We start from the raw sequence: 13455 nt of genomic DNA on the forward strand, positions 1-13455 counted from the left end.
TTTGGGATCAATTTGGGATGATCAATTCCAGTGTTAGGGATGAACATTAATAATGATTAGATTTGAGTGCATGTTCATCCATAATGTTGGAATTGATGAGCTGTTATGTAGACTGTTTGGGAGCTCAAACTGTGACAAAATAAAAGGATGAGAGTCGTTGGCTTCAATGTTTAACAGTTAGTTATGCCCATGAGGTGCAACATTTACCAAAGAGTGTTGGTAGCAATGCACTAAGTCTAATGACCACGTAGAGAAATTGGTAACCAGCTCAGAGTTTTTTGACTCTGGTCTGTATTAATTTTTGCAGTCTGCAAACACATTTTTCCATTGTAATGGAACCGTGTCATTGTAAACTGTTATTACCACCCCCCTGGTGCAACCTTTTTTGAATTTTTAGTCCCAGTGCAAGCTGTACTGCAGACTATCCACGAGCTCAAACCTTGACAAAATGAACTAAGAATGAAAGCCACTGTTTGCAGGGCTTTCTTATAATAATTAAATTTGCGTGTATGTTCACCCATAACATTGGAAATGAGTATAATATTGGTGTGGACAACCAGCAAAAAAGCATAGAGCTGCCTTTGCTCCTCTCCCCCTACCCTGTACTTTCAGGAATCTAATATCTTCCAAATGTACCGATCAAGAAGTGAAGACGTTGCAAAGAAAAACTATTTTACTGTTAAATACTTTTTTTAAAATCTGCAACAGCATCATCGTTGAGTGGGAACAAAGACTCCATTTATAGCCTTGCAATGAACCAGATGGGAACAGTAATCGTTTCTGGGTCTACTGAGAAGGTAAGTTGAGTTATGATGACAGCCGTGCTAGATTGGTTCCTGTAATTGAGAAGAAGACACTTCTTCGATTTTGGTGACCTACTTTCAAATGTGTTTGATGATTTACCTCATGGACTGTCAAGCAGCACGTGGACTTATTACTAAGGCACATGCCTTATGACTAACTATATAGTATTTTATGATTTTCATGTAATTGAAGCTTAGAAAACAAATTTGTACATTACATTTCACACCTTAAAAAGTTGTGCAAATGTCCCGATCGAGAAAATTAATATTTTCCGTTGAATTGTTTGCTAAATGCAAAAGAAACTAGTGGCCAGGATCAGCAGTGTTGTGGATTTCTTTTAAATTTGTTTAATCTACTATATAGTTTCTAAGACTTTCATGATGTAACTGCTATCTGATTGATTTTGATGATTTGCTTAAAGTTAGCTGATTGAGTTGATGACACTAAACAGTATTGGCGAATGTTGTTAGAAAAGGGATCTTGTCTGTTTAACAGCGGGTGCTGTTTGTCCCAATATACATAAACTAGTATGTTGGTTAACAGGTTCTGAGAGTGTGGGATCCCAGGACATGTGCAAAACTGATGAAACTTAAAGGTCACACAGATAATGTGAAAGCTCTACTGTTGAACAGAGATGGCACACAGGTAAATCACATTTCTTTTTGCTGTTCTAGGACTCAAAAGTCATTTTGCATTGTTTTATGTGTCAGCCTTGGTTCAGCAATAGGACTCTACCCTCAAGTCAGAAGATTGTGGGTTTAAGCCCCTCTACAAAGACCTCAACACAGTGGTGTTGGTTGAGGGTGCTATTAAAGTTCAAGTTCTTCTTGCTTTCGCCTCTCACTCACTTTCGCCTCTTGTTTTCTTTAACATTGGCTATCAAGTTACAATTGAGTTGCTTCATTTTTGAATCTGTTATGTAATATACAATGAACAGGATTATCAGGGTTTTGGAGGTAATGGATATTATATTTCTCCAGGGCATCTGTTTAATTGGTGATGATGGAACAAATAAGAACCAGTTACCTATGCCATCTCCCCAATAAATGTTACTGGTAAATAGTTTCCAAATTGTGCTGCTATTTCATTTTTTTAAAAATCTGTTTTACTCTAGATTTTTGCACTTCTGTGTTTCAAACACTTTTGTATGTGAACCTAATTCCCTATATCACAGTCAGTGTTTTTAGTTACCGAGGTAAAACTCGTAGCATGCCTAAGTAATGTACACAGAACCATTTGCAGATTATTTCAACTACGAGTTCGATCCCATGCCTTCATGGGATCCTCCTTGTCTTCAAATGGTAGCAGAAGAGCATTACAGTAAGCTTTGTCTTGAGCTTTAATTGCCATCCAAATTTAAATAATAGTAGAACAAGTGAATAAAAGCAGTAACACAACATTTTATTTTTCAGTAGTTAAACTTCGCTAGCTATTTGTGTCGTTAAAACAAATAATTTGCAACTGCTGTGCTAGACTGTGATGCAAGTAACTTCCTTATGTGGGGGTTCTTTTTCTTTTCCTCACCATCTATTTAAACTATCTGGCCTGATTAATTCTCCTCAAAGGTTTTAGGCTGAAATCCTGATTTAGGAAAGACTCAAACAAAACTCACTGGGACTCTGTGCATTTAAATAACTGTTGGTTAAATTCAAGAGGAGTTGTCAGTGAAAAATGTATTTGGGCAAATTGGACAAGATGTTTGTTTTTGAACTGAATGGCTTGGCTCCTCCCAAGGGTGCCTGTCTTCAGACAACCCAACTAATTGTTTCAAAAATTGTAACACAATGAGCTGGCACATTATGTGAGTGAATCTGGCTTTTAACCTCTTGTGTGTCCTAGAATTAAAGTAGCAAATACGAAGCTAAATCTTTGACAAAATGCTTCATTTTTGTCACTGCGGCATAATTGAAAACAGCTCAACATTAGGAATTCCCGTGTTACTGAAACATATTCCTTCACTGAGTTACTGATTTTAGCCATGGTGTTGTGGCAGGATGCCAACCAAAGGCCAACTGTTTTAAAGACAAAGCCTGGGAGTTGGGCAAATCTTCTACAAAATTGTCTTTATGAACTGTGTTTTTAAAAAAAACACATTTTAACATAGAAAGTATTTTTATATGGCTCCTGTGTTAAGGGTGAACTATAGCCTTGTATACGAAGAGTGTTGCAACTAACTGCATTGGAAACCAGCTTGATGGCAGAACGCGCAAGAGGTTAGAAGTTTGACTACACTTCTCAGCGAGTCACTTATTTTGAGCAGATTGGAAGAACGGAAGAGAGTAGGTGGTCTTACTCCTTCTTCCAGAAATACAAACTCAGTTTGCAGTATGCCATTGAGAGAGAGTCTTTCTGGATCAATCCATGATGATCACTATGTTGTCTTTATCGTTTTGGTGTCAGCCGTGGCTCAGTCGGTAGCACTCTCGCCTTTATCAGAAGGTTGTGGGTTCAAGTCACATCCAGAGACGTGACTTGAACCCACAATCTCCGTGCACCGCTCCCTCAGTACTGCACTGTCAGATGAGATGTTAAACCGAGCCTCCTCCTGCCTTCTCAGGTGGATGTAAAAGATCCCACGGCACTATTTTGAAGAGCAGGAGAATTCTCCCCGGTGTCCTGGCCAACATTTATCTCTCAACCAAATCACTAATAAACAGATTATCTGGTAATTATCCCATCGTTGTTTGTGGGATCTTGGTGTGTGCAAATTGGCTGCCACGTTTCCTATATTACAACAGTGACTACACTTCAAAAAGTTCTTCATTGGCTGTAAAGTGCTTTGGGATGTCCTGAGGTCATGAAAGGTGCTAGAGAAATGCAAGTTAATTCGTTCTTTCTTTAAATGGGTTTGTAAATGTTTGGAAGCTTTCTGTTATTAATGGGCAGTGTCCTAGGCCCAACCATCTTCAGCTGCTTCATCAATGACCTTCCCTCCATCATAAGGTCAGAAATGGGGATGTTTGCTGATGCTTGCACAGTATTCAGTTCTATTCGCAACCCCTCAGATAATGAAGCAGTCCATGCCCGCATGCAGCATGACCTGGACATCACCCAGACTTGGGCTGATAAGTGGCAAGTAACAATTGTGCCAGGCAATAACCATCTCTAACAAGAGAGAGTCTAACCACTTCCCCTTGACGTTCAACGGCATTACCATCGCCGAAACCCTACCATCAACATCCTGGGGTTACCATTGACCAGAAACTTAACTGGACCAGCCACATAAATACTGTGGCTGGGTATTCTGCAGTGAGTGACTCACCTCCTGACTTCCCCAAAGCCTTACCACCATCTAGAAAGCACAAGCCAGGAGTGTGATGGAATACTGTCCACTTGCCTGGATGAGTGCGGCTTCAACAACATTGAAGAAACTCGACACTATCCAGGACAAAGCAGCCTGCTTGATTGGCACCCCATCCACCACCCTAAACATTCACTCCCTTCACCACCGGTGCACCGTGGCTGAAGTGTGTACCATCCACAGGATGCACTGCAGCACCTCCCAAACCCGCAATCTCTCCCACCTGGAAGGACAAGAGCAGTAGGCACATGGGAACAGCATCACCTGCACGTTCCCCTCCAAGTCACACACCATCCCGACTTGGAAATATATCGCCGTTCCTTCATCGTCGCTGGGTCAAAATCCTGGAACTCCCTTCCTAACAGCACTGTGGGAGAACCTTCACCACACAGACTGCAGCAGTTCAAGAAGGCGGCTCACCACCACCTTCTCAAGGGCAATTAGGGATGGGCAATAAATGCTGGCCTTGCTAGCGACGCCCACATACCATGAACGAATAAAAAAATATATATAATGATGGCAGAGTTTAGCATTTGAAAGCATCTTTTTTCCATTTTTATCTCCATTAGTGTTTGTCTGGTAGTTCTGATGGAACCATCCGCCTGTGGTCATTGGGACAACAGAGGTGCATAGCAACATATAGGGTCCACGACGAAGGAGTTTGGGCACTGCAGGTCAACGAAGCCTTTACTCACGTCTACTCGGGAGGACGAGACAGAAAGATCTACTGCACAGACCTCCGGAATCCAGATATTAGAGTTCTGATCTGTGAGGAAAAAGCACCAGTTCTCAAGGTACAACCATAAAAATTGGCCACAATTTGTTCCAACACTGTGATGCTCATAAACTTTATTTTTCAAATTTTTACGTAAAGGTAGTGGCTGTACCATTGCCCTGGCTGAGATAAGCAAACTTGGCTCACAGCGTGGATCGAACCTGGAACTTTTCTGATTTGGATGGCTCAGCAATTCACTCGTCCAAGATTGTGTTTTTCATGTAACCCAAGTAATGTGTAACCCCAAACCCACACCTTTCCTCCCCCACACTCTACCACTACTGGTAGTTTCCCTCAAGCTCTTCTCCCCTAGTCTTTGCCGTCTCCCTGTCACTCCTCCTTTCCTCTCCATTGCCCTTCCTCTTCCCCTTCTTTCCCTTCCCCCTCCCCCCCCCCCCCCCCCCCCCATCCACCTCCATCTTCATCTTTCTTCTCCCCCCTCACCCCCCCATATCCAGTTATTTCCCTGGCTCTGCTTGACTGGAAGACAGCGCTTGTTCATAACTTCCTATGTACAATGAGAAATCAAGTAGCAAGTTATAAAAAATGTTCGAGAAACTTTGTTGGTCAAATACTTGAAGGGAAAAATTTACAGGGCTGCGGGGAAAGAGCGGGAGAGTGGGACTAATTAAACAGCTCTTTCAAAGAGCCGGCACAGGCACGATGGACCGAATGGCCGCCTCCTGTACTGTACCTACTATGATGATACAAGACCACAATCGGACCAAAGGCATAGCATTGAGAATAGTAACAGCAATCAGAATATTAGTAATAATAAACCACTATCCTGTGAACTGACAAATAGGAAGCAAAGTGACGTCGTCACAGTCAGCAGATGGCACGGAGCTGCCGGTGCCTTCGGTTCATCCCATGCCAATTGCAAAGCACTGGAGAATGATGAGAGGGAAGAAAGGCTCTGCAGCCTATTCAGGAAGGGTCCAATCTCACTCCAACCCAAGCAGTGTTTAAGGATAAAAAGAACAGACCAATCTGAAATAAAAACAGAAAATGCTGGAAATACAAAGCAGGTCTGTTACCATCTGAAAAAGAAAAAAAAAGTTTCTTTTGGGTGAAGATCCAGTTCTTGTGAAAGGTCTTCACCCAAAACATTAACCAATATTTACATAGAAGTTACATCACAGAAAGAGCTGTCTGGCTGAATCAGTCCATGGTATTTATATTACTTAATTCAAATTATTGGATAATTCAAATTTTTCTAAGGCTGTCAAACAACTTTGATCAGGTAATCATTATGCAATGGATAATGCATTTTGGGGGCAAACTCTTGTTCAGCTGCTTGGGGTCAGAATGTTCCAATATCATGTAGACCCTGATTGATAGTGAGTGTGCTGCTTCCACTCAGAGCTGCACGTGAACACGTTTTAAGAGAGATTAAAAGATTTAGATTAAATGGATGAAATGGTCGTGTTTTAAAATAGTTTTTGAATCCCTTTTCACAAAGGTGGGCTGAATCCATTTTTAACAAGATGCCTATCCGATTAGTTTGTGCAGTATTTGATCTACTGAAATACTAATCCTGGATCATGAGAGACCTTCATGAATGGCATTTCAAAATCCATGTATCCATACGTGGTGTTGGTCTTGCCCCAACCTGTATATCTATCATACGTAAGATCGGGGAACAAGGCTGTTTAAATCAACTTTAAAATCTGAAGCTGCCTGGAGTGTCGCTTTAATTTCTGCAAGAAAGTACCCAGCATGTTGGCTCTGACTTACTCTTGATTTTTGTTCTGCTAGTATTAACTAAACTTGTGCCTCCTTTTTAATTTCTCTGTATTTTAACTTAATTGGCAGATGGAGCTTGATCGATCAGCTGACCCTGCTCCAGCTATCTGGGTATCCACCACAAAATCTTCAGTGAATAAATGGGTAAATATGTTTGTGTTCATGCAGACTGCAGTTTAAGTATTTAATGTCATAGCTCAATCTATTAGTTGCTTTGTAAACTGCCATCATTTCTGTCAGTCGAGCATTTTATATGGAGCAATATATTACCATATTGATGCACATGTAAACAGCCCCACAAACTGGAGCACACTTTTTTTCTCTCCATCCCTCCTTTCCTCACTTCCCCCACCCCTTTGCCCAAATCTGAAGGAATCATTTAACAAACTGCGTGGGCCAAATGGCCTTTCCTATTGGTTTCTACCTTGTGAAAGGCCCCATCCCAATTCAAACTGATTTCTTGCTTTTAAAAAATGCAGCTTATATGCGAGTATGGTAGTCCACTAGCAGTGTAACAACAACTACTTGCATTTATATAGCACCTTTAACATAGTAAAACGTCCCAAGGCACTTCACAGGAGTGTTACCAAACGAAATCTGACACTTAGCCACATGGGATATTAGGACAGGTGTCCAAAAGGTTGGTCAGAGAGGTAGGTTTTAAGGAGCATCCTAAAGGAGGAGAGAGAGGTAGAGAGGCGGAGAGGTTTAGGGAGGTAATTCCAGAGCCAAGGGCTAAGGGAGGTAATTCCAGAGCCAAGGGCCAAGGCAGCTGAAGGCACCGCCGCCAATGGTGGAATGATTAAAATCAGGGATGTGCAAGAGGCACGAATTGGAGGAGTGTAGAGATCTGAGTTTTGGGCTGGAGGTTACAGAGATAGGGAGGGGTGAGGCCATGGAGGGATTTGAAAAGAAGGATGAGAATTTTAAAATCGAGGCGTTCCCAGACCGGGAGCCAATGTAGGTCAGTGAGCACAGGGGTGATGGGTGAACAGGATTTGGTGCGAGTTAGGATACGGCCCGCAGAGTTTTGGATGAGCTCAAGTTTACTGTTAGATATCTGCAATCTTAAACAGTCCCTTCTCCCTAAATTCAAATTATGTGCTCACTGATGAGGTTACAGTCTAATCTATGTGCTCATTTTAATTTAGGCTTTACCAAAACCAGCAATCTGGACCTAAAATTTTTTTGTTTTTAAAAAAAAATTCGCTCTTCAGGTCCTTTTCCTGTTCCTGGTTTTGGAAGAACTACCCCTGGAACAGTTTAACAAACTGCAGGAGGGGAAGTTGCTGCAGTGGTGGAAAAATATGCTGGCATCAGCCTCCTTGTCTTTCTGCCTAATTTGGGATTTTTAACTGCTTCAGCCTTAAATTGTCCTGTTCATGCGGCTGTTCTAAAATAGAGGAGGAGGAGAAAATATTTCTGAAAACTCTACACATCCCAATGTTCTGGGTGTATAACGATGTTGGTGCATGTACTAATATTTTAAAAAGTAAATCCCGCTCTTAGTTCTAAGAGGAGTGGGTCAACTTAAGGGGCAGCCAAGCGTGTTTAGTGGGGAGCGAAGTGCACAGAAGCAGTGTACTTAAATAGGTCCATACTGTGCCGCCTGACAGTATTTCGTGGTGTACTGGCTCTGCAAAAAGTTGGGTTTTCTCAACTCTGAACAGTCTAAATCTTTTTATAGAAGAAATGGAAGCCCAATTACCGGTATTTTTTTTTCTCTCCTTTCACCCCACCCCCATCATTTGATTCAAGTTTGTGATTATAGGCATTGTAGAACAGCATTCCCACCTCAGATGTACAGAACTTGTATGGATTTATGTTTTAAACAGTGAATTGCTGCTGTAGCATCATGACCCTGTGAGACAGTAAAGAATGGGCAGCCAAGCCAGTTTATCATCAAAAAAGTTTATTCAACAAGATAAACATTTCATAATTAATTTTCGAAAGTCCAAGGAGGTCTGGAGTTTCTCTTCTTTCTCCACCCCCTCCCTCCCTCCCAACCTGACCATCATTTTCCAATCCTCCCTGGCTACAGGCGAAGTGCCGGAGGATTGGAGGTCTGCTAACGTCGTACCGTTGTTTAAAAAGGGAGAGAGAGACAGACCGAGTAATTATAGGCCAGTCAGTCTAACCTCGGTGGTGGGCAAATTATTGGAATTGATTCTGAGGGACAGCATAAATTGTCGTTTAGAAAGGCACGGGTTAATCAAGGACAGCCAGCATGGATTTGTTAAGGGAAGGTCGTATCTGACTAATTTGATTGAATTTTTTGAGCAGGTAACAAGGAGGGTCGATGAGGGTAACTTGTTTGATATAGTGTATGTGGATTTTAGCAAGGCTTTTGACAAGGTCCCACATGGCAGACTGGGATCCAAGGGAAAGTGGCTAGTTGGATCCAAAATTGGCTCAGTGGCAGGAAGCAAAGGGTAATGGTTGACGGGTGTTTTTGCGACTGGAAGGCTGTTTCCAGTGGGGTCCTGCAAGGCTCAGTACTAGGTCCCTTGCTTTTTGTGGTATATATTAACGATTTGGACTTGAATGTGGGGGGCTTGATCAAGAAATTTGTAGATGATACAAAAATTGGCCATGTGGTTGATAATGAGGAGGAAAGCTGTAGACTGCAGGATGATATCAGTGGAATGGTCAGGTGGGCAGAAAAGTGGCAAATGGAATTCAATCCAGAGAAGTGTGAGGTAATGCATTTGGGAAGGGCAAACAAAGCAAGGCAACAATAAATGGGAGGATACTGAGAGGTGTAGAGGAACAAAGGGACCTTGGCTTGCATGTCCACAGATCCCTGAAGGTAACAGACAGGTAGATAAAGTGGTTAAGAAACCATACAGGATACTTTCCTTTTAGTCATAGAGTCATACAGCACGGATAGAGGCCCTTCGGCCCATCGTGTCCGCGCCGGCCATCAGCCCTGTCTACTCTAATCCCATATTCCAGCATTTGGTCCGTAGCCTTGTATGCTATGGCATTTCAAGTGCTCATCCAAATGCTTCTTGAATGTTGTGAGGGTTCCTGCCTCCACAACCCTTTCAGGCAGTGAGTTCCAGACTCCAACCACCCTCTGGGTGAAAAAGTTCTTTCTCAAATCCCCTCTAAACCTCCCGCCTTTTACCTTGAATCTATGTCCCCTTGTTATAGAACCCTCAACGAAGGGAAAAAGCTCCTTAGTATCCATCCTATCTGTGCCCCTCATAATTTTGTACACCTCAATCATGTCCCCCCTCAGCCTCCTCTGCTCCAAGGAAAACAAACCCAATCTTCCCAGTCTCTCTTCATAGCTGAAGCGCTCCAGCCCTGGTAACATCCTGGTGAATCTCCTCTGCACCCTCTCCAAAGCGATCACATCCTTCCTGTGGGGTGGCGACCAGAACTGCACACAGTACTCCAGCTGTGGCCTAACCAGTGTTTTATACAGCTCCATCATAACCTCCTTGCTCTTATATTCTATGCCTCGGCTAATAAAGGCAAGTATCCCATATGCCTTCTTTACCACCTTATCTACCTGTTCCGCCGCCTTCAGGGATCTGTGAACTTGCACACCAAGATCCCTCTGACCCTCTGTCTTGCCTAGGGTCCTCCCATTCATTGTGTATTCCCTTGCCTTGTTAGTCCCTCCAAAGTGCATCACCTCGCACTTTTCCGGGTTAAATTCCATTTGCCACTGTTCCGCCCATCTGACCAACCCATCTATATCGTCCTGCAGACTGAGGCTATCCTCCTCGCTATTTACCACCCTACCAATCTTTGTATCATCAGCGAACTTACTGATCATACCTTTTACATTCATATCCAAGTCATTAATGTAGACCACAAACAGCAAGGGACCCAGCACCGATCCCTGTGGTACCCCACTGGCCACAGGCTTCCAGTCACAAAAACAACCTTCGGCCATCACCCTCTGCCTTCTGCCACTAAGCCAGTTTTGTATCCAAAGTGCCAAGGCACCCTGGATTCCATGGGCTCGTACCTTCTTGACCAGTCTCCTGTGGGGGACTTTATCGAAGGCCTTACTGAAATCCATGTATACCACATCCACTGCGTTACCCTCATCCACACGCCTAGTCACCCCCTCAAAAAATTCAATCAAATTAGTCAGACATGATCTTCCCTTGACAAAGCCATGTTGACTATCCCTGATTAATCCTTGCTTCTCCAAGTGGAGCGGAGGCATAGAATATAAGAGCAGGGAGGTTATGCTAGAACTGCATAAAATGTTGGTTAGGCCACAGCTTGAGTACTGCATATAGTTCTGATCACCACATTACAGGAAAGATGTGGTTCCATGGAGAGGGTACAGAGGAGATTTACGAGCATGTTGCCAGGGCTGGAGAATTTTAGCTATGAGAAAAGGATTGGATAGGCTGGAGTTGTTTTTCTTTGGATCAAAGGAGGCTGAGGGGAGATTTAATTGAGGTATATAAAATTATGACTGGACTAGATAGAATGGGTAGGGAGGAACTATTTCCCTTAGAGGATGGGTCAGTGACCGGGGACATAGATTTAAAGTAATTGGTAGAAGGATTAGATGGGAGCTGAGGAGAATTTTTTTCACCCAGAGGGTGGTGGGGGTCTGGAACTCACTGCCTGAAAGGGTGGTAGAGGCAGAAACCCTCAACTCATTTAAAAAGTACTTGGATGTGCACTCGGTCCGTAGCCCGCTAGAAGTGCTGGAAAGTGGGATTAAGCTGGATAGCTCTTTTTCGGCCGGCATGGACACAATGGGTCGAATGACCTCCTTCTGTGCTGTAATTTTCTATGATTCTATGAACCCCCACCCTAGCAACTATGGTCCTTCAGCCAAGGGACTAGGTAAGCAAAACCCAGCTGATGACCTTATTGTTGAGTTGCTGCTAACGGAAGGCACTTGTCTGCCCAAGTCAATGCAGATATTGAGGGCCTGAGGCCCTAACAATTTTTACCCCACCAGTTTGTTGAGAACCGATGAAAGGTATTACTGATTTTGAATTGAACTTTCCGCCTGTGCTACAATGCTAACTTTCCCCTAGTGTTGGATAAACAGCTTGCCTGGAAGTAAATTTGATGTTTTGTGGATTAAATATTTAAACTTGGGGCCTAACACAGCCTTGTAAGCCGGTTAGTGTTTCTAAGTTTCATGGCTTGAAAAAGAGGAATATTAAAGGGTGTTGTAAGCAAGCAGGAGAGACTAGGTGGCATGGGAAGAAAAACCCCACAAAGACTCCCGGTGTAACATTTCATAATTTGAAGCTGGTATTTTTTTTGTAAATTGAACATAACATAAGAAATAGGAGCAGGAGTAGGCCATGTGGCCCCTCGAGCCAGCTCCGCCATTCAATCAGATCATGGCTGATCTTCGACCTCTTTCCACTTTCCCGCCCGATCCCCATATCCCTTGATTTCCTTAGAGTCCAAAAATCTATCGCTGTCAGTCTTGAATACGACCGAGCAGCCACAGCACTCGGGTAGAGAATTCCAAATATTCCCGACCCTCTGAATGAAGAAATTCCTCCTCCACCTCAGTCCTAAATGTCCAACCCCTTATCCTGAAACTATGTCCCCTAGTGCTAGACTCTCCAGCCAGGGGAAACATCCTCTCAGCATCTACCCTGTCAAGCCCCCTCAGAATCTTATATGTTTCAGTGAGGTCACCTCTCATTCTTCTAAACTCCAGAGAGTATAGGCCCATTCTACTCAATAAATTGAGACTCTGAGCATCTGGTAGCTCTGTCTTTAGTAATGTAATCAAGCTTCCTTTAGTAAGGAAATAAGAAAATACAAAATTACAGAAATAATAAGAGTTGCATTAAAATGGTACAATCTCAATCTGTATAATTCTGTGTACTCTTGTGAAAATAATGGATGGTTACTTGAAGAACTGCACAAGGAACATCAAATCTGAGTGATTCAGAAAGCATTGGATTATGGGACGTTGTCTAAAGTGTCATTACTTGGGAGCTGGTAAAATTATGAAACCTAGAAAGTGTCAAGACATGGAAAACCACTTAAAACCTTTGCTGCTATTTTTTTTTCTGACACTTCAGCTTTGATACAGCTTAGCCTATATTTGCATTTTAAAAATACACGCATAAATGAGGAAAACGTGTGTGTATGTGACTAACTAAAATCTTCGTAATTTGTTTTGCAGTCCATGAAGGGTATTCACAATTTCAGGGCATCTGGTGATTATGACAATGATTGCAGTGCCCCCTTAATTCCTCTTTGCACACAGCCGGAACAAGTAATTAAAGGTACGTGTTATTTACCTAGCGGTGTATTTCTTTATGACCGTACTGAATAAATGTTCCTGTGGTGGTGTTTGCTAAAAGTATCTTCTGATATTCATTGGCCTGTGTGGCCAAATGTAGCAAGGTAGTAAAAACAGAAAGAGCTGGAAGTAGTCAGGGTCAGGCAGCATCTGGGGTTTTTCCACAGATGTTGCCTAACCAACCGGCTGAGTATTTCCACCTCTTCCTAGTTTTATTTTCAGATTTTCAGCATCTACAGTATTTTGTTTTTTTGCTAACAAGATAGTCATTGGGAATGTGGGCCCTTAGTATTTTTATTCCCATGTCATCCTCTGTCCCTCCTCACCAGCTTTACCATCCTATGTATATTGGCAATAGTGCAGAATAAAAACCATAACATATCACTTACATGGCAAAACATTAGATTAATAAAAGGAAAAAGTATAATTTTCAGAAAACTAGATTTGGGGAATGGTATTTTTCCCAGTTTATTATGAACATAGTTTTAGCTGGAAATTGTGTGTCTAACACTGCCCATTCATAGCTGCACATCGGATTGATGGGCAAATAGCTTGCTATTGTTTTTT

The 13455-nt window shown here is 42.5% G+C and overlaps 1 protein-coding gene across 1 annotated transcript in view; it reads left to right on the top strand.

Moving 5' to 3' along the window:
- The window catches only part of LOC137299309 (WD repeat-containing protein 48), a 129078-nt gene that overhangs the window by 58836 nt on the left and 56787 nt on the right, over positions 1-13455 (top strand). The window contains exons 6-10 of the mRNA XM_067967965.1: positions 709-797; positions 1348-1449; positions 4675-4899; positions 6696-6770; positions 12769-12871. Coding sequence (XP_067824066.1) covers positions 709-797; positions 1348-1449; positions 4675-4899; positions 6696-6770; positions 12769-12871 — 594 coding nt within the window. The remainder of the gene's footprint in view (positions 1-708; positions 798-1347; positions 1450-4674; positions 4900-6695; positions 6771-12768; positions 12872-13455) is intronic.

Source organism: Heptranchias perlo, chromosome 2 (genome assembly GCF_035084215.1).
Source record: "Heptranchias perlo isolate sHepPer1 chromosome 2, sHepPer1.hap1, whole genome shotgun sequence".
NCBI classification, from domain to species: Eukaryota; Metazoa; Chordata; class Chondrichthyes; order Hexanchiformes; family Hexanchidae; genus Heptranchias; species Heptranchias perlo.